General features: G+C 34.1%; 1 protein-coding gene across 1 annotated transcript in view; it reads left to right on the top strand.

The window, feature by feature from the left end:
- The window catches only part of DENND6A (DENN domain containing 6A), a 107,173-nt gene extending 88,337 nt beyond the window's left edge, over positions 1-18,836 (top strand). Inside the window, 8 exon segments of the mRNA XM_037798856.1 lie at positions 5,829-5,925; positions 6,012-6,076; positions 6,695-6,784; positions 8,241-8,294; positions 8,398-8,507; positions 8,609-8,711; positions 13,585-13,659; positions 16,577-18,836. Coding sequence (XP_037654784.1) covers positions 5,829-5,925; positions 6,012-6,076; positions 6,695-6,784; positions 8,241-8,294; positions 8,398-8,507; positions 8,609-8,711; positions 13,585-13,659; positions 16,577-16,708 — 726 coding nt within the window. The 3' untranslated portion in view covers positions 16,709-18,836.
- The last annotated feature ends 7,556 nt before the right edge of the window (positions 18,837-26,392 follow it).

Here is a 26,392-nt window from a genome sequence, read left to right as displayed (position 1 = left end):
GTCTTCCACAGCAGCTGTACCATTCTCCATTACCACCAGCAGTGAATTAAGTGTTCCTGTTTCTCCACATCCTCTGCAACATTTGTAGTTTTCTGTTTTTGTAATAGTGATCATTGTAGTAGTTGTGAAATTATATCTCATTATGGTTTTGATTTGCATTTCCCTAACAGTTAGTGATGTTGAGCATGTGCTTTTTAGCCATTTGCATTTCCTCTTTGGGAAAATGTTCTTCAGGTCTTTTGCCCATATTTTAATAGTGTTGTTTGTCTTTTCATTGCTGAGTTGTGGGTTTTCTTTAAATATTCTGGATATTAATCCCCTATCAGATAAATGGTCTTAAAGTAGTAACAACCTGGGTTGAATAGTACCATTCTAGTTTCAGTACTTTACAAGCTCTCTACTCCTGTGTCTCTCCTTCCCTCCCCTTTGTAATGTTATTGGCTCAGATTGTTATTAGCTCAGAATAATTGTATGGCCATTAACAAAGATTTTAAATGTCATTTTACATATTTGCCTGTTAAGTCTTATGGGAGGAATAAGCAGTTCCAAACCAAAAGTACAATAATGAAGGATTACATATATACCTGTGTAGTTACCTTTACTAGTGTTCTTTATTTCTCTTATGTCTTCAGGTTTCTGTCCAGTGTCCTTATATTTCAGCTTGAAGGACTCCCTTTAGCATTTCTTGCAGGATATGTCTCCTGATAATGAACTCTTTCACAGTTTGTTTTATTAGTAAATGTCTTAATTTCTCCTTTATTTTTTTTAAATCTTCATTTTATTGAGATATATTCACATACCACGCAGTCATACAAAACAAATTGTACTTTTGATTGTTCACAGTACCATTACATAGTTGTACATTCATCACTTAAATCAATCCCTGACACCTTCATTAGCACACACACAAAAATAACAAGAATAATAATTAAAGTGAAAAAGAGCAATTAAAGTAAAAAAGAACACTGGGTACCTTTGTCTGTTTGTTTGTTTGTTTCCTTCCCCTATTTTTCTACTCATCCATCCATAAACTAGACAAAGGGGAGTGTGGTCCTCATGGCTTGCCCAATCCCATTGTCACCCCTCATAAGCTACATTTTTATGCAATTGTCTTCGAGATTCATGGGTTCTGGGTTGTAGTTTGATAGTTTCAGGTATCTACCACCAGCTACCTCAGTTCATCAGAACCTAAAAAGGGTTGTCTAAATTGTGCGTAAGAGTGCCCACCAGAGTGACCTCTTGGCACCTTTTGGAATCTCTCTACCACTGAAGCTTATTTCATTTCCTTTCACATCCCCCTTTTGGTCAAGAAGTTGTTCTCCATCCCACGATGCTGGGTCTACATTCCTCCCTGGGAGTCATATTCCACTTTGCCATGGAGATTCTCCTTTATTTTTTAAAGATATTTTGCCAGATACAGAATTCTTGGTTGACAATTTTATTTTTCTTTAAGGACTTTAAAATGCTATCCCATTGTCATCTGGCCTCCATGATTTCTGATGGTTTATCTTATAGATGATCCTTTGTATGTGACACGTTGCATCTCTCTTGCTGCTTTCAGAATCCTCTCTTTGTCTTTGGATTTTTACAGTTTTGCTCTCACGTATCTTGGTCTAGGTATCTTAGAATCTATCATGCTTTGAGTTCTTTGAGCTTCTTGGATGTATATTTTCATGTCTTTCATTAGATTTGGGAAATTTTCAGCAATTATTTCTTCAACTGCTTTTTCTGCCCCTTTCTATCTCTCTCGTTCTTCTTGGACTCCAATGATGCTATGTTGGGATGCTTTATGGTATCCCATAGTTCCCTCTGGCTCTTTCCAGTTTTTCTTTGTTATTTTTTCTTTCTGTTCCTCAACGCTGGGTAATTTGAATTGTCTTGTTTTCAAGTTTACTGATCCTTTCTTCTCCCTATTCAGATCTGTTGCTGAATCATTTAATGAGTTTTTCATTCCAGTTCCTGTACTTTGCAGCTCCACAATTTCTGTTTGGTTCCTTTTTCTGATTTCCATCTCTTTATTTTGTTTAAACAACGCTATCCTTATTTCGTTTAGTTCTTTGTATATGGGTTCCTTTGTCTCGTTGAACATATTTAAGACAGTTGATTTAAACTCTTTGGCTAATAGCTCCAGTGTATTAGCTGGCATGGTTTCTGGTAAATTCTTTTTTTCCTGTGAGTGGACTTACTTTCCTGTCTCTTTGTGTGTTTTGTAGTATTTTTGAGAACTGAATATTTTGAGTATTATGTTGGTATAACTAGAAATCTAGTTGTACTCCTCTGAGACTTCTAGGTTGTTTTTTTGTTGTTATTGTTGAGGGCTGGAGCTCTCAATCTATGGCTTTCCCGAAGTAATTTTACTAGCAAATGGGGAATGGAAAGAGAATGGGGCAGGGGGGGATAGGTACTACCTTTATAAGACTCCTCTTCTACTTTGCCTGAAGGGGATTGGAAAAATGTTGCCCTCAGAGTCTGCCCCTCAGTGACCTGAAGTAGCTGATCAAAAGCAATGGTCAGTCATCAGACCACACAAATCCAGATTTTAGCGGACTAGGTCCTTAAAGGCCCTCCTGACACAAGCAAGCTCTACCAGGAGCCATGGCTACAGTCCCCACTGCTGCCTGTCATTTGGCAGGAGGAATTCATCTGTCTTTACTGCATTCTACTTGCCTTTTTCTCCATATCTTCCCTGGATGCTTCAAAGTATTGTACTAGACTCCAGAGTTTCAAAAGTATTTGCTTCAGACAGTTCCCACCAGTTCAGTAATTGTTTTGGTAGAGGTATTGATTTCCTGGACCTTCCTACCATACCATTTTCCCACAATCCTACCTGAATAGTATTTTTTTATTAAAATAAATATCTCTTAACTACAGAACTTGTCTCTGGCATTTTTGTTATTTTTCCTGAGCCATCCAACATGCATTTTACTTTTTTGTAATAGACAATGTATCTTTTTGACCAGTTTTCTTGATATCTATTATGTACTTCAGTGTACGAATTACCATTTTATGGTTTGAGTTCAATATGGGTCTTAGGTCTGCTAAATACTGAATCAGAAGGGAATTGTGAAAGTGAAAAGTCTGCTATATAGGTTGCATTCTTTCTTGTATTTTCCATGTTTAGAGGAACAGATATGGATCACTGTTTATCTTCATTACCACTAGTTACTTATTGACTGTAAATAATGTATGAAACCTACACATTATTCTCTGATATATGGTTCCTTTTGCACAGTGAGTTTCAGGAATAGTATGTTGATGAACAGTACTGGTTTGTAGAAGAGTTAGCAAGTCCTTTTTAACTTCTTGTTAAACAAGCACCTAAATACTTATTCAAACCATTGTATTTTTAATATTTGATATTCTTTGGTTTCTTAGAGTTAAAAGCTGATTGAATAAAATTTAGTTATCTGTATAGTTAAATATGTATTAATTCTACATTTTATTAAGGGAAAAAATAGTTTACAGATCCTGTGTTGCTGGGCAACCCCAGACTCTGGAAAGGAAAGCTACAAGGGAAGATTCAAGATAGGATGTATTCTCACAAGAATTAATTCATGAGATTAAATAAATTGAAAAAGTCAAAACTGTGGGCTAATGAATCAGAAACATTCCAGAAACCTGAATGCTTCTGAACTCCCTCTTTTCAAACCCAGTTTGTCCCCAGATCCTTTTTGTTTTGTCTCAACAGAGCTCCGGTAGTTTTTTTTCTCATCTTTCCCTGCTGTGCATGCCTTGCTTCAGGTTTCATTTCTACCCAGTGTGTACATTGTAGAGTAGTACTGTGCATATACTTCATCCTTTAGTCTTGTTTCTCTTTCAGTTTAACCTCTATCATGCTGTTAGAGTGAATGTGAATATGCTAGAGAGCAAATTTGATCATGTTATCTTAACTCTCTTCATCCAGCTTTCAATCATCCATACTTTCAATCTTTCAGTTGCCTTGTATGTGAGAATCTTTTCAGTGCCTCTTGATTTGCCCCATGAATACCTCTATAGCTTCATATCTTGCCCCTTTTAACAACTTCTTGCCTGCTACTATAGTGCAGTGTTTAAGAGTGATGGCTCTGGAATTGGACTGCTCTATTTCATATCCTGGCTTAAGCATATTATTTGTCTGTCTTTGAACAAGTTAATCCTTTGTGTCAAGTTAAGGCAGATTTAACTATCCATCTCAATGTGTATTGACCAATGAGAATGGATGATGGCATTAAACATTTGGTACTGGTGCAAGCCAGGTGACTTTCAGTTTTGTTTCATGCTTTAGTTTCTTTATCTGTGAAATGGAGATGATAAAACATACTCTTATTGTAAAGATTAAATGAGATAATTTGTGCATTGTTTTTAGACCAGAGACTGGCACAGAGTAAGCATTCAGTAAATAGGCAACCATTAGTATCCTTACCATTGTCTATAATTCTTTAAGCAAATGTTCTTCATGCTTCTGGATTTACTTCTTTACCTAAAACGTCTTTCCTCCTTTTCCCATGCAACTTCTAATTTCTCTTATAGGATTGTTTAAATGTTACATATTTTAGGAATCCTCAATAATTTTCTCAATCCTCCTTGGTCAGGACATTTTTTTGTATCTCCATAGTATCTTATTCAGACGTCTTATCTAGACCATCTCCTTCTGTAGTGTCATTTCTTTTTATTTGTCTTATTCCCCCATTAGACTGTGAGCTTCTTGATATCAGGAATTAGTTGTTTTATTTCTGTATGACCTGTAGTTTTGTGTTTACTAATTTTTATAAAATGAACAAAAATTATGTATATATGATATTGACTTCTTTAACAAATATGTGTTTAAAGTTATTGCAATTGATAATATTGGAATATAGATTATTCTGCAACTTTTCTATAAGTTTGAAATTATTTCAAAGTTAAAAAGATTATAAAAGTATCTGTTTTGCCCATCATACATGCTTTTAAATTTTCTAACAATACAATTTGTATAAGATTTCAAGTAAAAATGCTCCCTGTTCCTGTAATCTCACCCCTGCAGATAACCACAGTCACTGTTTGATCTATATTTAATCATTTTGTAAGCTTAGAGGCTTGAATTAGAAAATCCATTGCTTGTCTTTCAGTTATTAGGTTCACTTACTCCTCATACAGAGAAAGGGTGGGCAGGAAGAGGAAACAAAAAACAAATTCTGTTAAATTTAGTATGTTTATGACACTTTTAAATGTTTATTTTGAGGCAATTTTTTGTGTATTATAAGGGTTGCCTAGGTTGTAGCTTCTCTTGAGCTCAAGATCAGGGCAGTGCAAATACTACACAAGTTATTTAACACAGCAAACACTTAGTCCTGTTCATCTTTGGGTCAGATTTGGGTTTGTGACACACACTATCACCACCTGGCGGCAGTGTAAGTTTCTACATTGCAAAGGCAGAATTCTGGGAGGTGTCAGAAAAAAACCTTGGAAGATTGCATCTATGTACTCTGGAATTGCTTTCTATTCCATTTACTCTTAAAGGATATTTTATTCAAATTTGGTACATACATTTTAAATCACATATATTTTGCTCATAGACTTTAAATTACAGTTTGAGTGACAAAAGGAAAAATTTAAGTAATGTTAAATAATGAATGGACATATATCCATTTTATTTTCTATAATTTGCATGAATTGACTCTGTATTTCTGTTATAATTCAATGCTGGTTTTATTCAGTTTCAAGGTATCAGAAACGAAGTCTTAACTATTAATTGCTGTTAAGAGGAATGCCTTAGCTATAATATCCCTGGCCACTAAGTAATAAAGTAAACAGATGGTGGATTATTAATCTTATAAAATTCCAATTTTGTGTTCTGTATAATTAGAGTGATTATAAGAATCTTTATGGTGTTTCCTTCAGGTGAAATTCCTAAACAAGTTAAAGTGAAAAAATTGAAGAGCCTAAAGACTCTGGATTCTAAACCTGGTATTGGCATTTATTCACTTTAGATAGTATTTATATGGATATTTGGGTTTTTCTGGTTACCTTATTTTCTTTTCTTCACTTACTAGGAGTTTACACTTCTTATAAGCCATATCTAAATAGAGATGAAGAGATTGTAAAACAATTACAGAAGGTAATTACTTCCTCTTATTATTAACTTAAATTTCCTTGTTTAGGTATGCAATATTCCGTTAAGCAATGTGTGATTTATGTATAACATTGTGAAGTGGGGTCTCTCTTTTGAGCCAAAGCTTCATACAAATCAGAAGACTAAAGTAGCAGCAATTATGGGCTTGAAATATTGGGACTGCAGCTACAAACCCGTGCCAGTCTTTCTAGAAACTTGGGAGGTATAGTGAAAAAATCATAGACTGTACCATGAGGTAATTTAACTCGTAACAACAAGGGATAGTTAACATTTTTTAAGAAGGTGGATAGCATTGATACAGCAAATATGAAATATAAAGATGGTCTTCTTTATGGACTGATATTTCTAAATATGGAATGAATGAAGTTGCCTAAGCTAAAGACTCTAAGCTAAAGAGCTCTAAATGTTTTTTTCACAGGATATTGCACAATTAACTTCAGATTACTTCAAGATGAAATTTTAGGTTTTTATAATCAATCATAAATATATAATTACATGTCAGTTGAACTTCTATAATTATCCATATATACTCCCCAAAATAAATGTTTTATATTCTGTGTTATCCGTTGTTTTATAAAGGTTGCCATTATTTCCTCTTTTAAGGGTGTACAACAAAAACGTCCTTCTGAAGCTCAAAGTGTTATTCTCCGACGCTATTTTTTAGAACTGACACAAAGCTTCATCATTCCATTAGTAAGTTAACAAATATATATTTGCTTAATTGATTTACTGAAGGGTATATGAATGTCTTCACCCTCTCCCCCCACCAAACTTTATCTAAATTGTGTGTTTTGCCTGCTCAAGTGTTTAGTGATTAAAAATAGAGCCCTTTGCAGGAGACCTGGATTCTTTATTTTGTTATCAGCTGTGTAACTTTGGCAAGGCACTTCTCTCTGACTCTCAATTTTCTTATCTGTAAAATGTGGCTAATTCTGCTCTCTCTACTTAGGGGTTGCTGTGAATTTTAAATGGGATAATTGTTGTGAAATATTATGTAATTTTTGCATGTTGCTCCTTAAGGTTATCCTGAAGCTTTTCTCTGATGCTGTCTCTCTTTTTTTTAACTTTTTATTTTGAAATAATTTCAAACTTATAAGAAAGTTGCAAACGTAATTCAGAATAATGCAGAGAACTCCAGTATACCCCCTACACAGACACTGAAGATTTACCAACTTTTAACCTTTTGCCTCATTTGTTATATCATTATAACTATGTATTTATCTGTCATTTATTTTCTAAACCTTTGAGATGAAAGTAGGTTGCATATATCATGCCCCTTAACTATTTAATACTTCCATGTATATTTCTTAAGAACAATTTGATACTATTTTCTTGAGTGCAGTTTGATACGATATCCATGAGTCTGTAGCTCCATGATGATAGGGACCATATCTGTCTTGTTCATTATTATTTTCTCTGTCTTACATATGGTAGCCCTCAGTAAATATTTATGTAATTAATGGCTAGATGATACAGTCATTCTAAGAAAATCAATGGTGTGTCATAATAAAATACTAAAGATATATCAGAGTTATCAGCAGTACAATGACGTGGTCTTAGTCTGGAGACTGCATCTTTAGAGTTTTTAAGGTAAAATAATCTATCTGTGGACATTATATGGGGACATCCTGGAGATCTTTGCTGTTATTTTGGGGAAGAAATAGCCTTTCAGGGTCTATGGATGTTGATTTATTTTGTTCCATTTAAATCTGTTTGTTTAAGTAAATGAATTTTATTATAGTGCTTAAGAGCATGGACTGAAGTCAAGGAGACCTGAGTTCAAGTCCAACTTTTGTGACTTTGGGCAGGTTACTTAGATGTTTGAAGCCTCAGTTTCCCAATAATCCTTGCCACATAGAAAGGTTACAAGGACTAAGAGAGATTATGTAAAATGTTGAGCACATATTCTGGCATATTTAGTCAATAAGGCATTATTATCCTAAAAAATATGTAATCCCTTCTATTATCCCAACTCAATCTATATTTAGTTTTATCTTTTGTGGGCGTGATGGAGTTGTTTGTGTCCATCGAAATAGTGTATGATGAAAAACCTGGAAACCTATTTCTTTTAAGTAGATCTGTTTGAATGTTTTGAAGACTCTCTGGGTAAGAACATCAATCTTAAAAAAAAATTTTTTTTTGACTTTAGGAAAGATATGTGGCAAGCTTGATGCCTTTGCAGAGAAGTATTTCTCCTTGGAAGGTATGGATATATTCAGTTAAAATCATATTTATTTGTTAACTGTAATTAACTTCAGTGAATATATCCATTTATAATTTTTTAAATACAGTATGTCCTGTTTTAGAGTCCACCCCAGTTAAGACCCTTCCTTCCAGAAGAATTTATGAAAACACTTGAGAAAACAGGACCTCAGCTGACTTCTAGAATAAAAGGAGATTGGATTGGACTTTACCGGTTAGGCTTCTTTTTTTCTTTTGCACTCATCTGCACTTAATGAAAGATATTGAGGAGAGGAAATGAGTCATAATTAAATTACACTTAAAAATTTTTTATAGGCATTTTCTAAAATCTCCAAATTTTGATGGCTGGTTCAGGACCCGGAAGAAGGAAATGACCCAGAAATTGGAGGCACTCCACTTAGAAGCTCTTTGTGAAGAGGTTAGAAAACAGTGTGTTTGTGAGATGATTAACAGCTATTGGAAATAAAGTTATCCTTAGAATTTGGAAAATTGTACTCATATCAACTTGTTTATAAATAGTAATAATAGGTAACTCTTCTAAATCATGTACTACCTGCCAGGGACTATATGGGTGTGTTATATTATTATCTCTTTAATCTTTGTAACAACTCATTGAGTTAGGCATGTTATGATCTGCATAGGTCACCTGAAATATAGAGGAGTTAACTGATTTGCTGCAGGCTACATCACTGCTAAATGGTGGAGCAAAGCAGTGTGCTGGAGCTCCTTGCACTGTCTAATAGAACAGATTGTGTGCATATCTGCCCAGCTCTGCAATTCAGTGACCTCAGCTTCATAGCTTGAAAATGGCAATGATGGGAGTATTTACACCACAGAAACTGGCAAATGCTACAAACCAGAGACTTTTCTTCTGGAAAGCCGGTTGTTAAACATTTACAAGTATACCACTGAATGATGCCACAATTCAAATCCAGAGCCTGAGTTCTTTTTCTTATTTCACCTTTTCCAGTATGTATTTACGATATTTTCATACTTGTATGGACTTTTTCATATCATGTAATTTATCACCAGGCTATTTTAAATTAAACTGCTTGTGAAAATATAAAAGATAGTCCTATTTTCATTTATAAAGACCTTTAAATGTTGAGGTAGGCTGTCTTCGTTGATTACTTTCTAATAAACTTCCAGTGACTGTGCATATTTTGTTTTACTTTTTATTGTGGAATAATTTCAAACTTACAGGACAGTTCCAAAAACAATACAAAACAATACAAAGCCAACAAAGCACTCCAGTATATCCCCCCACCCATTTATGCAGATTTACCAACTTTTAACATTTTGCACTATTTTTTACATCCTTCTACTTATCTGTCTTATTATCTCTCTACTTATCTATTTTCTAAACATTTGAGAGTAATTAGCATATATCATGCTCCTTGAACACTTAATACTTCTGTGTATATTTCCCAAGAACAAGGGTATTCACTTATGTGACTACCTTAAGTGCAGTTATCAAATTTAAGAATTTTAACATTGATAATAAAGCTTACAGTCTGTTTTTTTTTTTTTTTTTTTTTTTTTTAATTATCCCAATAATGTTGTTTTGGGCATTTTCTCCTCCATAATTAGATCCCATCCAGGGTCGTGTATTTCATTAAATTGTCATTGTTTCCTTAGTCTCTCTCTTTTTTCATTATGGAAACATATACAACATGCAAGTTCCCATCTCAACCACTCCAAAGCATACAGTTCTTCGGATTAATCACATTGACAGTGTTGTGCTACCCTCACCACCTTCCGTTATTAAAACTTTCCCATCTCCCCCAACAAAAAACCTACACCCATTATGCATTAGCTACCCACTGTCCCTGCCCTCCATCCCAGGTAACCTGTATTCTACTTTCTGTCTCTGAATTTGCATATTCTAGTTGTTTCATACATATGGAATGATACAACATCTGTCCTTTTGTGTCGGATTTACCTCACTCATCATGGTGTCTTCAAGGTTCATCCATGTAGCATGTGTGAGAACTTTCTTCCTTTATGAAGTTCCTAAATGTATTCCGTTGTGTGGATATGCCACATTTTGTTCATCCATTCATCTGTTGGTGAACATTTGGGTCACTTCCATCTTTTGGCTATTAAGAATAATGCTGCTATGAACGCTGGCTACTGTGAATAATGGTGCTATGAGCATTGGTGTACAAATATCTGTTTAAATCCCTACTGTCAATTTTTTGCATATACATCTAGATTGGGATTGCCAGATCATACAGTTATTCTACGTTTAACTTTCTGAGGGACCACCAAATTGTTTTCCATGACAGCTATATGATTTTATATTGCTACCAACACTGTACTGGGTTTCCTATTTCTCCACATTCTCACCAGCACTTGTTATTATTTGCTTTTTAAATAATTAACTGTTCTAGTGGATGTGAAGTGGTATCTCATTGTGGTTTTGATTTGCATTTCTTTAATGGCTAATGATGTTGAACATCTTTTCATGTGCTTATTGGCCATTTGTGTATCTTCTTTGGAGAAACGTTTATTCAAATCCTTGACTCATTTTTTAATTGGGTTAAGTCTTTCTGTTCTTGATTTGTAGGAGTTCTTTATGTATTCTGGATATTAAACTCTTATCAGATATATGGTTTCTACATATTTTCTCCCATTCTGTAGGTTGTCTTTTCACTTTCTTGATAACGTTCTTTGGTGCACAAAAGTTTTTAATTTTGGCGAAGTCCAGTTTATCTATTTTTTCTTTTGTTGCTCATGCTTTTGGAGGGAGTCTAACAATCCATTGCCTAAGAAAAGCTCTTGAAGATATTTCTTTTTGTTTTCTTCTAACAGTTTTATGGTTTTAGCTTTTATATTTAGGTTGTTGATTCATTTTAAGTTAATTTTTGTATGTGGTCTGAGGTGGGAGTCAACTTTCACTCTTTTGCATGTGGATGTCCAGTTTTCCTAACATCATTTGTTGGAGAAACTATTCTTTTCCCGTTAAGTAGACTTGGCACCCTTTTAAAAAACAACTGGCCATAGATGTGTGTGTTTATTTCTGAACTCTCATTCTATTCTATTGGTCTGTATATCTGTCTTTGTGCAAGCACCATGCTGTTTTAATTACTGTAGCTTTGTGGTAAGTTTCAGTATCAGTAAGTGTGAGTTCTTTATATTTGTTCATCTTTTTCAAGATGGTTTTGACGATTCTGGTCCTCTTTCCCTTCCATATGAATTTGTTGGCTAGCTTTTCCATTTCTGCAAAGAAGGCTGGTACAGTTTTGATTGGGATTGAGTTTAATCTGTAAATTGCTTTGGGTAGTATTGACATCAGAGGTCTTTCAGTCCATCAGCACTGAATTATCTTTCCATATATTTAGGTCTTCTTTAATTTCGCTCAGTAATGATTTGTAGTTTTCTGCATACAAGTCCTTTATATCCTTTGTTAAATTTATTCTTAGATATTTGATTCTTTTAGTTACAATTGTAAATTGAATAATTTTCTTGATTTCTTTTTTGGATTTTTCATTGCTGGTGTATGAAAACACCACTGATCATTGTGTATTGAACTTCTATCCCATAACTTTGCTGAATTCATTTATTACCTCTAGTAGCTTTCTTGTATATCCGTTCATATTTTTTAATATAGGATCATGTCATTTATGAACACAGATAGTTTTCCTTCTTCTTTTCCAATTTGGATACCATTTATTTCTTTTTCTTCCCTAATTGCTTTGGGTAGAACTTCCAGTGTAATGTTGAATAGCTGCAGTGTAAGTGGGCATCGTCTTTTTCCTGGCTTTAGGGGAAAGCTTTCAGTCTTTCACCATTGAGTATGATGTTACCTGTGGGTTTTTCATGTGTGCCCTTTATCTTGTTGAGGTGGTTCCCTTGTAGTCATATTTTTTTTTGAGTGTTTTTATCAAGAAAGGGTGTTAGATTTTGTCAAATGTCTTTTCTGCATCAATTGCGATGATCATGTGTTTTATCTCCTTCATTCTATTAATGTGGTATATTATATTGATGGCTTTTCTTATGTTGAACCACCCCCTTGCATTCCTGGGGTAAATTCCACTTGATCATAGTATATTTCATGTGCTGTTGAATTCAGTTTCGTAGTATTTGCTGAGGATTTTTACATGTATATTCATAAGTTATGTTGGTATGTATTGATATGTAATTTTCCTTTCTTTTGATGTCTTTATCTGGCTGTGGTATCAAGGTAATGCTGGCATCATTAATGAGTGAGGAAATGTTTCCTCCTCTTCAATTTTTTGTAAGAGTTTGAGAAAGTTGGTGTTAATTCTTCTTTGGATGTTTGGTAAAATTCACTAGTGAAGTTTGCTCCTGGACTTTTCTTGTTGGGAGGTTTAATGACTAATTCAGTCTCTTTATTTGTTATTGGTCTGTTAAAGTCTTCTCTTTCTTCTTGATTTGTTTTAGGTAATTTGTGTGTTTCTAGAAATTTTTCCATTTCATGTAGCATATCAACTCTGTTGGCATATATTGTCCATAGTACTCTTACAATCTTTTTTTTTTCGGTGAGGTCATTTCTGATTTTTGTTATTTATGTTCTTTTTCTTTTTCAGGCTGGCTAGAGGTTTGTCAATTTTTTTGATCTTTTCAAAGAACCAACTTTTCATTGATTTTCTCTATTTCATTTATCTCTGCTCTAGCCTTTGTTATTTTCTTCCTTCTGCTCCCTCTGGCTTTAGTTTGCTCTTCTTTTTCTGGTTCTTCCTGGTGTAAGGACAGGTTACTGATTTGAGATCTTTGTTCTTTTTTAATGTAAGCATTCGTAGCTGTCTTTCTCTGTAAGCACTGCCTTTGCTATATCCCATAGTTTTTGTATGTTATGTTTGTGACTGTGGTTTTGAGAGCTTTCACTGTAGATAAGCCCAGAAGACCTTATCTGAAGATGTCAAGTTTATATCCAATAATATACTCATGTTCATACTTATCTTGATTTGTTAGCTAATGTTCTTTTTAAATTAAACTTGGAAATTGGGGTTAGAATTGCACTTGAGTTGCAAATTTGTTTTTCTTGATTGACTCAAAATGGCTGCCTCAGAAAGGAATATTTTACATTATCTTTTACTTCCAAGTAAAATATAATTGTTCTGGCTAATGTTGAAAATTATCCAATTAACAATTTTTACGGTATCATGTATATAGTTATCCTTTTACTGTAATGCTATATCAGTGTCAGATACCCTGGGCTCCTTTTCCTTCCTGTCCTTACGTCCCTGTAGCCTCTCCTATTGAAATAAAGCGGTTTGAATATTGTTTTGAGTACTTACCAAGTTGGGATTTGTTTATTCTTCTAGGATTTACTTATCTGGATCCAGAAACACACAGAAGTGGAAACAGTAGACCTTGTATTGAAGCTGAAAAATAAGCTGGTATGTAGCCAGACCTGATAAGATAAATTGACTATTTTGCGAAGATAATTTCCTGTCATTTACACTGACAAACCATGATGTGACACAGAAGTAACTATAAATGAGAGGACTTAAGAGCAATCAATTAATGGTAGATTTTCTGTGGTACTAGTGACTAAAATAGGTGTTACTCAACAGAGCATAATGATGCCATATTGTTCTAAAATTATTTACATAGTCTAATAAGTGCTAAAAATTTTGTCCCTTATATTTAAATATCACATTGAGTACCTGGATGTTATCTTTGAATTTACATAGAATTTTTTTATTGAGCCCAGCAATGCGTTGTTTAGATGGCATGTTCTTTGTTTTTTTTATTTTTAATTCAGTTTTATTGAGATATATTCATATACCATACAGTCATCTATGGTGTACAATTAACTTTTCACAATACCATCATATAGTTATGCATTCATCACCCCAATCTATTTTTGAACATTTTCCTTACACCGGAAAGAAACAGAATAAGAATAAAAAATAAAAGTAAAAAAGAACACCCAAATCATGCCCCCCATCCCACCCTATTTTTCATTTAGTTTTTTCTATTCATCCATCCATACACTGGATAAAGGGAGTGCGATCCACAAAGTTTTCTCAGTCAGACTATCACCCCTTGTAATCTGCATTGTTATATAATCGTCTTCAAGAATCAAGGCTACTGGGTTGGAGTTTGATAGTTTCAGGTATTTACTTCTAGCTATTCCAATACATTAAAACCTAAAAGGGGTTATTTATATAATGTGTAAGAATGTCCACCAGAGTGACCTCTCGACTCCAATTGAAATCTCTCAGCCACTGAAGCTTCATTTTGTTTCATTTTGCACCCCCTTTTGGTCAAGATGATGTTCTCAATCCCACAGTGCCGGGTCCACATTCATCCTTGGGAGTCAAATCCTGCGGGTCCACATTCATCCTTGGGAGTCAAATCCTGCGTTGTCAGGAAGATTTACACCCCTGGGAGTCAGGTCCCATGTAGGGGGAGGGATGTGAGATCACCTGCTGAGGTGGCTTGATTAGAGAGAGAGAGCCACATCTGAGCAACAAAGAGGCACTCAGGGGGAGACTGTTAGGCACAATTATAAGCAGGTTTAGTGTCTCCTTTGCAGTAACAAACTTCATAGGGGCAAGCCCCAAGACAGAGGGCTCAGCATATCAGGCTGTCAGTCCCCAGTGTTTGTGAGAACATCAGCAACAATCCAAGTGAGGAAGTCCAACACCTCTGCATCCTCCTCCAGCTCCTCAGGGAGGCCCCACATATATATTTTTATTCTCTGCCCAAATTACTTTGGGATGTGTTGCTATTTCATTCTAACCTATACAGACCTACCGTATCTCACTTCCTCTTCAAAGTTCCATATAATTGTGGTGCTTGAACAAACTGACTGCAGAAGGTATATTGTTTAGAAAACATAGATCCTACATTGAATAAACATCTCTTCCATTGGTCTCACATGGAAGTTGAAGTTTTAACACACAGTTTCAACCTTCACCCTAGTCTTAACCAGATCTGCTTCATTCTTACCTCTAATTGAAGTCTGGGCTCTTTTTCAGCTTTTTTTTTTTTTTTTTTTTAAACAGTTGCTGTATGCGTTTAAGAGATGCATGTTCCAGAGACCAATCAGGTTATACACAAAAGGATCAACATCTCAGAGTTTGGAGATAGCCATTACAATTCAGGAATAGATTTGCCTGCTGTAAGAGCTTACAATCTAGGGACCATTACAATAATCGTTTCCCTGTTAGACTGTGTTCTAAGATTCAAATCTGAGTTTACACATTGTAGTTAGTCCATATTGGTGAGGCATTATAGTGTTTGCCTTTTTTTCTGGCTTACTTCACTCAAAATGCTGTCTACAGGATCCATTCACCTCATTGAGTGTCTCACAACTTCAGTCCTTCTCGTAGTTGCTCAGTATTCCATTGCATGCATACACCACAGTGTACCATTCTGTTCCTCAGTCAGTGTACCCTTAGGCCACCTCCACCCACTGCAAATAATGAATACTGCCTCCATAAACACCAATGTGCAAATGTCCATTCATGTCTCTGGTCTCAGATCTTCCAAGTACATACCCCATAATGAGGTTGCAGGACTTTATGGCTCTCACATACTTAGCTTCTTGCGGAACCACCACACTGACCTCCAGAAAGGCTACACTGTTCTGCCTCCTCATCAACAGTAAATAGGTACATCCCTCTCTCCATGTTTTCTTCAGCACTTTTACCCCTATTTATATTTTTTTCCTAGAATTTTATAGAGATATATTCACATACCATACAGTTATCCACAGTGTGCAATCAGTTGTTCATGGTATCATCATATAGTTGTGCATTAATCACCACAGTCAGCACTTGAACATATTGATTACTATGAGAAAGTTTTTTTTTTTTTTTTTGGCAAATAATAAAAAAGATAATAAAAAGAAAAATAAAATGTCATACAATACAATACTAAGGACAGAAAACAACACCATTACCAAGAATCCCATATCCCTTCCCTTATATCCCCTTCTCATACACATTTAACTTTGGTATATTGCCTTTGTTACATTTATTGGAAGCATATTACAGTGTTACTGTTGATCATAGACTCCAGTTTGCTTTGATTATGTTTTTTCCCAAGTACCATCTCTTTTTCAACACTCTGCATGGTTGACATTCATTTGTTCTCCCGTAAGTGAGAACATTTTTGTATTTGTAGTGACGGTCATTGGCCACTCTAGTTCTTTGCTTTTTGACATTTTCTGTTAATTCTGGTCTAAGTTAAGTACAAAAGTTTCCAAATCATTGGATCATTAAAACTGTTTACTTGGAGAATATAATGTATTAATACAAATTCATAATATAATGTAATTGCTACTAAATGTTCCTTCTGTAGTTGCAGGTGGATCGAGAGCGTTTACCTGTGAAACCTGACACTATGGAAAAGTTACGGACACACATAGATGCAATTATCTTAGCATTGCCAGAGGATCTGCAAGGCATATTGCTTAAAACAGACATGGCATGATATTTGCCAGGATTTTCCATCAAAAAGGATTGTGTACCATGAAACATACTGACATTTCAACTAGACGCACAAATATCTCTTGGTGGAGCAGGAGTGGAAAGTAGCTGTGAATGCTAAATACAGGGTGGAAAGACTGTAGTGTATAAACAGACTTTTTAGTGCATTTAAAAACAAAAAAAAGATACCTGTGGTGATTCCATTTTAATACTGAAACACCAAAAGGAATTTCTGTATTTTTAATCATGTACTAAAGTGCTCTTACGAGAGACCTGTGGAGCCATCAGCATAAGTGATTCCGAACTGCAGTGCTGGCATTGCAGATATTTTTTTAAATTGGTGCTGCTTTGCCCAACCATGTTAAAACTCAGGGGGATATAAAAATAACTTTCACACTGGCTGTCTTCTTAAGAAGAAGGAAAAGACTGAACTGTTCAAATATAATTGGAAGTATTGATGCTTATGTAGTGCCTTCTATTGTCCTACATGTTTCACAAAGCCTACTGCTACTCCTGAAAGGTTTTTTCTAAGCTTGGTTATAATATGTAATTTTATAAGACAGTCTGTTGAGTAATCATTGCTTAAAAATGTGTTTCTTGTTGTGCAGCATGTTTATTAGTAGGCATGGTTTGTTTTCATTTGCCATTTAGGTTTTCACATCATTGTTTTCATTACCATTTTCAAAATTTAATCGTTTACATTTCTCCAAAGGCATTAATTTGGTTACAGGGAGAAAGGGTTTATTTCCTCCTACCTGTTACTAAATTGGGCCAGTTTAGATTAATTAGCGTGACTGTTCTTCAAAGTCATTCTGATTATAAAACTCATCATCAACTATTTTTAAAACTGAAATATTCTTATTTAAATGCATTCATAAACTTTTTATATGATTAGAAGATTGATTTCCAGTGGCATTATTTGTCTGGTAAAGTTTTCTTCCCGCTAATTAATGTTTCTTAGAACACTCTCCCTACTGTCCTTTGACATGGGGTCTTTTGCCTGAATCATTGTTATAGCTAGGCTTTTATTTGTCTGCTTTTCTTTTTGTTTTGTTTAAACTGTACTGTCTTGCCCAAAATAGATGAATGTGGTTTGGTTGAATAAGACTGTTCAGTTTGTGTTTAAAGAGAAGTGTACCATAGAAGCCACCATTTGAAAAACGCACACATGACATAGTTTGTGCAAATAGCTGTGTCTTGAATTATCCTTTTAAGTAACCAAATTCAGTTGCAGTTTTTTTTGAGAAAGAAATGGGTTCAGAAGCTATCTCTTGTTTTCTGTTTGCATAACTCTTAAGAGCACTCCTGACCCAAGAAAGACTCCTTCTGTTTGTAACTGTGGTCTAATGTCCAAAGGTGCCCTTCTCTCGTTGATACAGTCCCTTGAAGCATACCTCAAAGTCATAGAGAATATGGCATTTCTTCGAAAGAAATTATTTTCCTTGGATCATATGAGTTGTTTTGTGAAACAACAATTGACCTTACAGAAAAGGGGCAACTACTTTTATATGCTAAAGTATTTCATATCTTTCTGGGAAACCTTATTTAGGTATAAATGGTCATCTTATTAATTTTCAAATAGGTGTATTTTAATAACCTTACAATTTATAAACAGTTTGTGACTAGAATTTGAAAGTTGTTAGTGTCATATCAAGGATCTTTTAAATTATACCACACAGGATATAGTATTTCAAGTTTATTTTGTATAGCTAGAGTAGCAAAGGATGCCAATTAGCATGATAAGGGTGTCTTCATATATACTGTATTTAACTAAAACCTAACACATGTTGAAAACCATATCATACTTTCCAGGTTTATCTCTTAATTTCAAATTATGTACTTGTAAAAATAACTTAAAACTACATTGGGAACCTGAGAAAGGCTGATTGATAACTTAATCTTTTTATGCAGTTTTTCTTTGTTGTTGTTGTCTTTTTGGAGGAGAGGGGAGGACTTTGTTAATATCTGCACCCTCCCATTTAGTGTTTACCTGCACCAGCATCAGAAGGAATCACTACCCTAAGGAAGTTGGGTAATGCCTAGTGCCTTCTATTTACAGTGAAAAAGATACTTTGTAAAGGCATTTATGGTCATTACTGAGAACAGAATTAAAGGCTGTGGATTTTAAAGCACTTGGATATCTTGTGTTATTTTTCAGTAGGGTAGGAATTCTTTTAAAAATGCATTGTAAATGAAAGTTGTGCATTACTGGGTTCCTTTTACTCCTTGAATGTTTTTTATTTTTATTTTTTAATTCAAATGAAATTCTTTTGTGTCCTTCACTTTGAATATGCAGATGGTTCAGTTTAGTAGCAGGCAGATCAGTTAAGTGATTTCCTATCCTCTATAACAGATCACTGATTATATGAATCAATCTGATGAAATTATTTTAGTTTAATAATCTAGGTATTGTTAGCTTCTTCATATGCAACCATTTTTTGTTTACTTTAAATCTCAGAAATTATTTTTATTTCTTCCTTTTTTTTTTAAAGGAACAACTTTTAAATATTATTCTTTGGATTTTAAATTGTTTCTTAATGAGAAAATGTATTCCATATTACTCTTTTTAGAAGTTACTGGGTAATATTCTTCTAAGTATTCTACAAAATATTTCAGCTGATTTAAAAGAGCTGGCATTAAAATTTGTTGGGTTTTCACCTAATTCATTTGTTTTTATCAATCTGGATTTTACTAATTTTTTTCCTTTTCAGCATAACTTGGGGAAAAAGTGGTTTTTATTTATTAAGTTCCAAGTTTAATATATTAATTCTCTGAAAATAGTTAAAGAAGTTGAAAAGCCTCCCTATTATGAATAAGTATCTTTTAAATAACAAAATATATTAGCTCATAATAATGACTAAATTTTCGTGAATAACTTAAATGTCAGTCAGATACCCAAGATAATGGATTTTAGTTATTTGCCATCTATAACTTCTTTGAATTGGTGGCATTTACTATTATGTCATTAGAAATTAGAAGTTGGTAATAAAACAGTCTCTAGAATTTTTCCAATTATACATCCTTGTTTTTTTGAAATAGATGAAACAATTTGATACAAAATACAGAATCGTGGCTCCTAAAATTTATCCCACATCTAATTAATTTTTGAAAAAACAAGTTTTAAGCTAGTATTTGGTTAATGAGACAGGTTTATGATGATTATTTTGCAATTCTGACATTGCCTTCCTCATGATGCACAGATATTGAGAGGAAAAAGATGGTAGTCGAGTTCTGTTATATCCTATTCTGCAGTGTTACTTCTGGACTACTGTATGCCAGCCATTTTCTGCCATTCATTACTTCAATACCGTACGATGAGTTTCTCAAAATTAAGATTATTGTCTAATAGTAATAGTTCTTATTCCATCTTTCTTTCTCCTCTGCCAGGCTGGAATTCTTTTGTTTTGTTTTCCTCCCCATTCTCTTTGTCATCATTATGCCATTTCTCCTTAACCGTTAGAAATATAAACTTCATGGATCCTTTATCTTTTTGCCATTCCCTTGTGTTTTGTTCTGTGCCAGCTAATAAGAAAACAATGTAGTACAGGGTGCTTTTAGATTGATTGAAATTTATTTAGAAAATAGTAACTTTACATTCCGGAGATGTCATACTTACTATTAAAGTGAATGGATTTTTTAGATTTCAGTAGGAAACTGTTGAAATGATTGATTTTGATCTAATAAAATGGGTAAATATTTTTATAGTCAGAGGCTCTGGTGGTAGAGCCTAGCAATGTTTTTTGTTTTTTCTTTAATTTCTTTATTGAATATAATTGAATACAATAAACTGAACATATTTAAAGTGTATAGTCTGATAAGTTTTGACATTTGTATACACCCATGATACCATCATCACAGTCCAAATATTGAATGTATACATCACCCCCAAAAATTTCCTTGTTCTCTTTTGCATTCCTTTCCATCCTTCGCTGCCTCCCCTTCCCAAAAACCAGTGATCTGTTTTCTGATGCTGTAGATTCGTTTGTATTTTCTAAAGTGCTATGTAATGGAATCTTACAGCATGTACTCTTTTTTGGGTCTAGCTTCTTTCACTCATCATGAGTTTGAGATTCATTCATGTTAGGTACATCAATAGTTCATTCTTTTTTGTTGCTGAGTACTATGCCATTATATAGCTGTCATACCGTTTTTGTTTTTTTTCCCATCAGTTTACCTGTTGATGGATGTAAGGGTTGTACAGTATAGATGTATATATTCTTTTCTCTTGGGTAAATATTTAGGAATGTACAAGTGGAATGGCCAGATCATAAAGGAGGTTAATGTATACCTTTTTTTTTTATTTTGAAATAAATTCAAAGTTAGAGGAACAGTTGCAAAAACAGTACTAACCCTATACACAGAATTCCATCATACCCTGACCCCCCTCCCCCGATAGTTCAATCCACCAACTTTAACCTGCTGTCACATCGCTATTTCTTTCCCTCCCTCCCTGCCTATCTATCATTCATCATCTATTGCTCTGTCTTCTGAACATATGAGAGCTAGCTGCACACATTCTTGAACATACACTATAATTCACGTTGTATACCTTTTTAAGAAACTACAAAACTGTGTTCCAAAGTGATTTGCTATTTTACAATTCTACCAGTAGGGTATGAGAGTTCCATTATCTCCACATAATAGCTAGAACTTGGTGTGATCATCCTTTTTAATTTTAGTCATTCTAATAGATTAGTATTGGTATCTCATTCAGATTTTTTTTTTTAATTTTGTTGAAATTTTTCAGGCATTGTATATTCAACAAGCAACAGCTTCCCCAATACCCCTACTCTGTCCCCTGGTATCCTCTAATACACTGTACTATTCCCAGATATTTTATATAAGTAGGTTATCCTTACATGCCTTGCTCATTTCAATCAGCATAATGTTTTCAAGGTTCCTCCATGTTGCAGCAGTTGTCAGAACTTCATTCCTTCTTATGGCTAAATAATATTCCATTGTGTATATACCACATTTTGTTTATCCATTCATCTGTTGGACACTTGGATTGGTTCTACCTTTTGGCTATTGTGGATAATGTTGGTGTGAATATTGGTGTACAAGTATCTGGTTGACTCCCTGTTTTCACATTCTTTGGGTATATACCTAGAAGTGGAATTGTCATGGCATATGATTATTCTCTATTTACCTCTTTCAGTAACCTCCGTGTTGCTTTCTCTGCATTTTTTTTAGATGATCCTGTGTTTTTTTCCTTTCATTCTATTAATATGGTGTCTTACATTGAATGATTTTCCTATATTGAATCAATCTTGCATTCCTGGGATAAATCATTCTTGATTTTTGTGTAAAATCCTTTCAGTATATTGTTGGACACAGATTGCTAGTGTATTGTTAAGGATTTTTGCATCTATATTCATAAGGAATATTGGTGTGTAATATCCTTTTTTTTAAAAGTTGTTTTATTCACACATCATACAATCCATCCAAAGTATATAATTAATGGCTCTCAGTATAATCACAGTTACGTATTCATTACCACAATCAATTTTAGAACATTTTCGTTCCTCCAAAAAGAAAAACCCCATACCCATTATATTCCTCTATTACTGATCCTTAGCATTGGTGTGGTACCTTGGTTAAAATTGGTGGAAGAATATTAAAATATTACTGTTAGCTGTAATCCATAGTTTGCATTAGGGGTATTTATTCCCATATACCACCCTATTGTTAACACTTTGTGGTTGTGACTTACATTTGTTCTATTTCATGGAAGAACATTCTTATGTTTGTACTAGTAACCACCTTCATCGTCCAAAACAGGATTCACTGTTATACAGTCCCAAGTTTCATCCTCTAGCTTTCCTTCTAGTGACATTCATGATACTAAACTTCACCTTCCAACCACAATCACACACATTATTCAACACTGTTCATTACACTCACAATGATGTGCTACCATCACCTCTATCCATTTCCAAACATTTGCCATCAGCCGTTTTAAAAATTCTGCATAAATTAAGCATAAGTTTCCCATTCTCTACCCTCATTCTATTTCCTGGTAACCTATATTCTAGATATTAACTCCATGAGTTTGCTCATTATAAATAGCTTATATTAGTGAGTTCATACAATATTTTTCCTTTTGTGTCTGACTTATTTCAGTCAACATAGTGTTGTCAAGGTTCATTCATGTTGTTGCATGCATCACAACTTGATTTCTTTTTACAGATGAATAATATTTCATCTTTATGTATATACCACATTTTGTTTAACCATTCATCAGTTGATGGGCACTTGGGTTATTTCCGTCTTTTGGCAGTTGTGATTAATGCCATTATAAACACTGGTGTGCAAATGTCTGTTTGTGTCTCTGCTTTCAGTTCTGCATATATTCCTAGTAGTGGAATTGCCCGATCATACGGCAGTTTTAGACTTAGCTTCTAAGGAACTAAGTCTGAGGAACCACCAAACCATCTTACACAGCTTCTGTACCATTCTCCATTCCCATCAGCAGTGAATTAGGTGTTCCTGTTTCTCCACATCCTCTCTAGCACTCATAGTTTTCTGTTTAGTATTGGCCATTCTAGTAGGTGAGAAATGATATTGTGGTTTTGATTTGCATTACTCGAATGGCTAATGATGTTGAGTATTTTTTCATGTGCTTTTAAGCCATTTTTATTTCCTCTTTGGAAAAATGTTTATTCAAGTCTTTTGCCCATTTTTAATTGGGTTGTTTGTCTTTTTATTGTTGAGTTATAGGATTCCTTTATATACTCTGGACATTGAACCCTTGTTGAATATATGGCTTCCAAACATTTTCTCCCATTGAGCAGGGTGCCTTTTCACCCTCTTTACAAACTCCTTTGAAGCACAAAAGTGTTCAGTTTTCAGGAGGTCCCATTTATCTATTTTTTTTCCTTTCATTGCTTGTACTTTGGGTGTAAAGTCTAAGAAACCACTGCCTACCACAAGATACTGAAGATGCTTCCCTACATTTTCTTCTACAAGTTTTATTATGATTCTGGCTCTTTCATTTAGGTGGTTGATCCATTTTGAGTTAAATTTTGTATAAAGTGTGAGATATCAGTCCTCTTTCATTCTTTTGGATATGAATATCCAATTCTCTCAGCACCATTTATTGAAGAGAGTCTTCTGTCCTAGTTGGGTGGACTTGGCAGCCTTGTCAGAAATCAATTGACCATAGATGTGAGGTTCTATTTCTGCACTCTCAATTCAATTCCATTGCCCAGTATGCTTATCTTTATGCCAGTACCATGCCATTTTCACCTCTCTAGCTTTGTAATATTTATTCTTTAAAGTCAGGAAAGGTGATTTTTCCAACTTTGTTCTTCTTTTTCAAGATGTTGTTGGATATTTGGGGCCCCTTACCCTTCCAAAGAAATTTGGTAATTGGTTTTCTCATTTCTGCAAAGTAGGCTGTTGCACTTTTGATTAGGATTGCATTGAATCTGTTAATCAATTTGGGTAGAATTGACATGTTAATGATATTTGGTCTTCCAATCCATGAACACAGAAAGACGCTTTTTTTTTTTTTTTTTTTTGGGTCTTTAATTTCTTCTGGCAGTTGTTTTGTAGTTTCCTGTGTACAGGCCCTTTACATCTTTGGTTAAATTTATTCTTAGATATTTGATTCTTTTAGTTGCTATTGTGAGTAGAATTTTCTTAATTTCCTCCTCAGATTGCTCATTACTAGTGTATAAAAACACTACTGATTTTTGCAAGTTGATATTGTATCCCACCACTTTGTGAACTCATTTATTTGCTCTGGTAGCTCTGTTGTAGATTTTTCTGGGACTTTGTAAATATGGGATCATGTCATTGGCAGTAATCAAAGTTTTACTTCTTTCTTTCTGATTTGGATGCCTTTTATTTATTTTTCTTGCCTAATTGCTCTAGCTAGACCTTCTAGCGCAATATTTAATAACAGTGGTGACAGTGGGCGTCCTCTTTTTCCATATCTTAGAGGGAAAGCTTTCAGGTTTTCACCATTGAGTATGATGTTAGCTGTGGGTTTTTTCATATATGCCTTTATCATGTTGAGGAAGTGTCCTTCTATTCCTATCTTCTTAAGTGTTTTTATCAAGTGTGGATGCTCAAATATATCAAATGCTTTTTTATGTCGGTCAGTATGATCATGTGTTTTTTTCCCCTTCCATTTTATTGATGTGGTATATTACTTTAATTGATTTTTTTGTGTTGAACCACCCTTACATACTGGGATGAAACCCAGTTGATCATGGTGTCCATTTGTTTAATGTGCAGTTGGATTCAATTTACAAGTTTTTTTGTTTTTTTTTTTTTTTTGAGGATTTTCACATCTATATTCGTTAGAGAGATTAGTCTGTAATTTTCTTTCCTTGTAGTGTCTTTATCAGGTTTTGGTATTAGGGTGATGTTGACTTCACAGAATGAGTTAGGTTTTGTTCCTGCCTCTTCAGTTTTTTGGAAGTGTTTGAGCAGAATTGGTATTAATTCTTCTTCAAATGATTGGTAGAATTCACCTGCGAAGCCATCTGATCCTGGACTTTTCTTTGTTGGGAGGTTTTTGATGACTGATTCAATCTACTTACTTGTGACTGGTTTATTGAGGCCAACGTAGATTGTATGTGGTTTCTAGGAAATTGTCCATTTCATCTACGTTGTCTAATTTTTTGGCATACAGTTGTTCAAAGTATCCTCTTATGATTTTTTTTTTCCTGTGGTGTCAGTAGTAATGTCCCCCTCTCATTTCTTAATTATTTGCATTTTCCTTTTTTTTCTTGTCAGGCTAGCTAAATGTCAATTTTATTGCTCTTTACAAGGAACCAACTTTTTTTTATTTTGTTGATTCTATAGTGTTTTTTTCTGTTTATCTATGCTTTAATCTTAATTATTTCCTTCATTCTGCTAAGTTTGGATTTACTTAGCTTTTCTATTTCTGGTTCTCAAGATGAGAAGGTAGGTTATTGGTTTGCAATCTTTCTTTTTTTTGTAGGCATTTATAGCTATAAATTTCCCTTGAGTACTGCCTTCTCTGCCTCTCTTAAGTTTTTATATGTAATGTTTTGTTTTTTAATTCATCTCTAAATAATTTACTAATTTCCCTTGTGATTTCTTTGACCCCTTGGTTATTTAATAGTTTTTGGTTTAAATTCCACATTTTTGTAAATTTTCCATTTTTACTTCTGATTTCTAGCTTCAGCATACTGTGGACAGAGAAGATACTTTGATATCAATATGATATCAATCTTATTAATATATTGAGACTTGTGGCATACAATATGGTCTATATTAGTGAATGATCCATGTGCACATGAAAAAATGTGCATTCTGGATTGGATATATTGTTCTATATGTCTATCAAATGTCACTGGTTTATGGTGTTGTGCAAGTCCTTTATTTCCTTTTGATCTTCTATCTACATTGAGAATGGTGTATTAAAGTCTCCCAAATATTATTATAGAAGTGTGTTTCTGCCTTTAATTTTGTCAGTATTTGCTTTATATATTTTGGGTCCTAATTTTTGGTGTATATATATTTATAATTGTTATATCTTGTTGAATTGACCCTTTTATAAATCTGTAATTTTCTTCTTTGTCTCTTGTAACAGTTTTCAACTTAAAGTCTCATGTCAGTATAGCTTCCCCAGTTCTCTTTTGGTTTCTATTTGCATGGAATATTTTTTCCATCCATGATTGTTAATTTCTTGTGTCAACTTGGCAAAGTT

Source organism: Choloepus didactylus, chromosome 1 (genome assembly GCF_015220235.1).
Source record: "Choloepus didactylus isolate mChoDid1 chromosome 1, mChoDid1.pri, whole genome shotgun sequence".
Classification (NCBI taxonomy): Eukaryota; Metazoa; Chordata; class Mammalia; order Pilosa; family Megalonychidae; genus Choloepus; species Choloepus didactylus.
The sequence above is the reverse complement of the archived record's forward strand: the minus strand, read 5'-3'. Positions and strand labels throughout refer to the sequence as shown.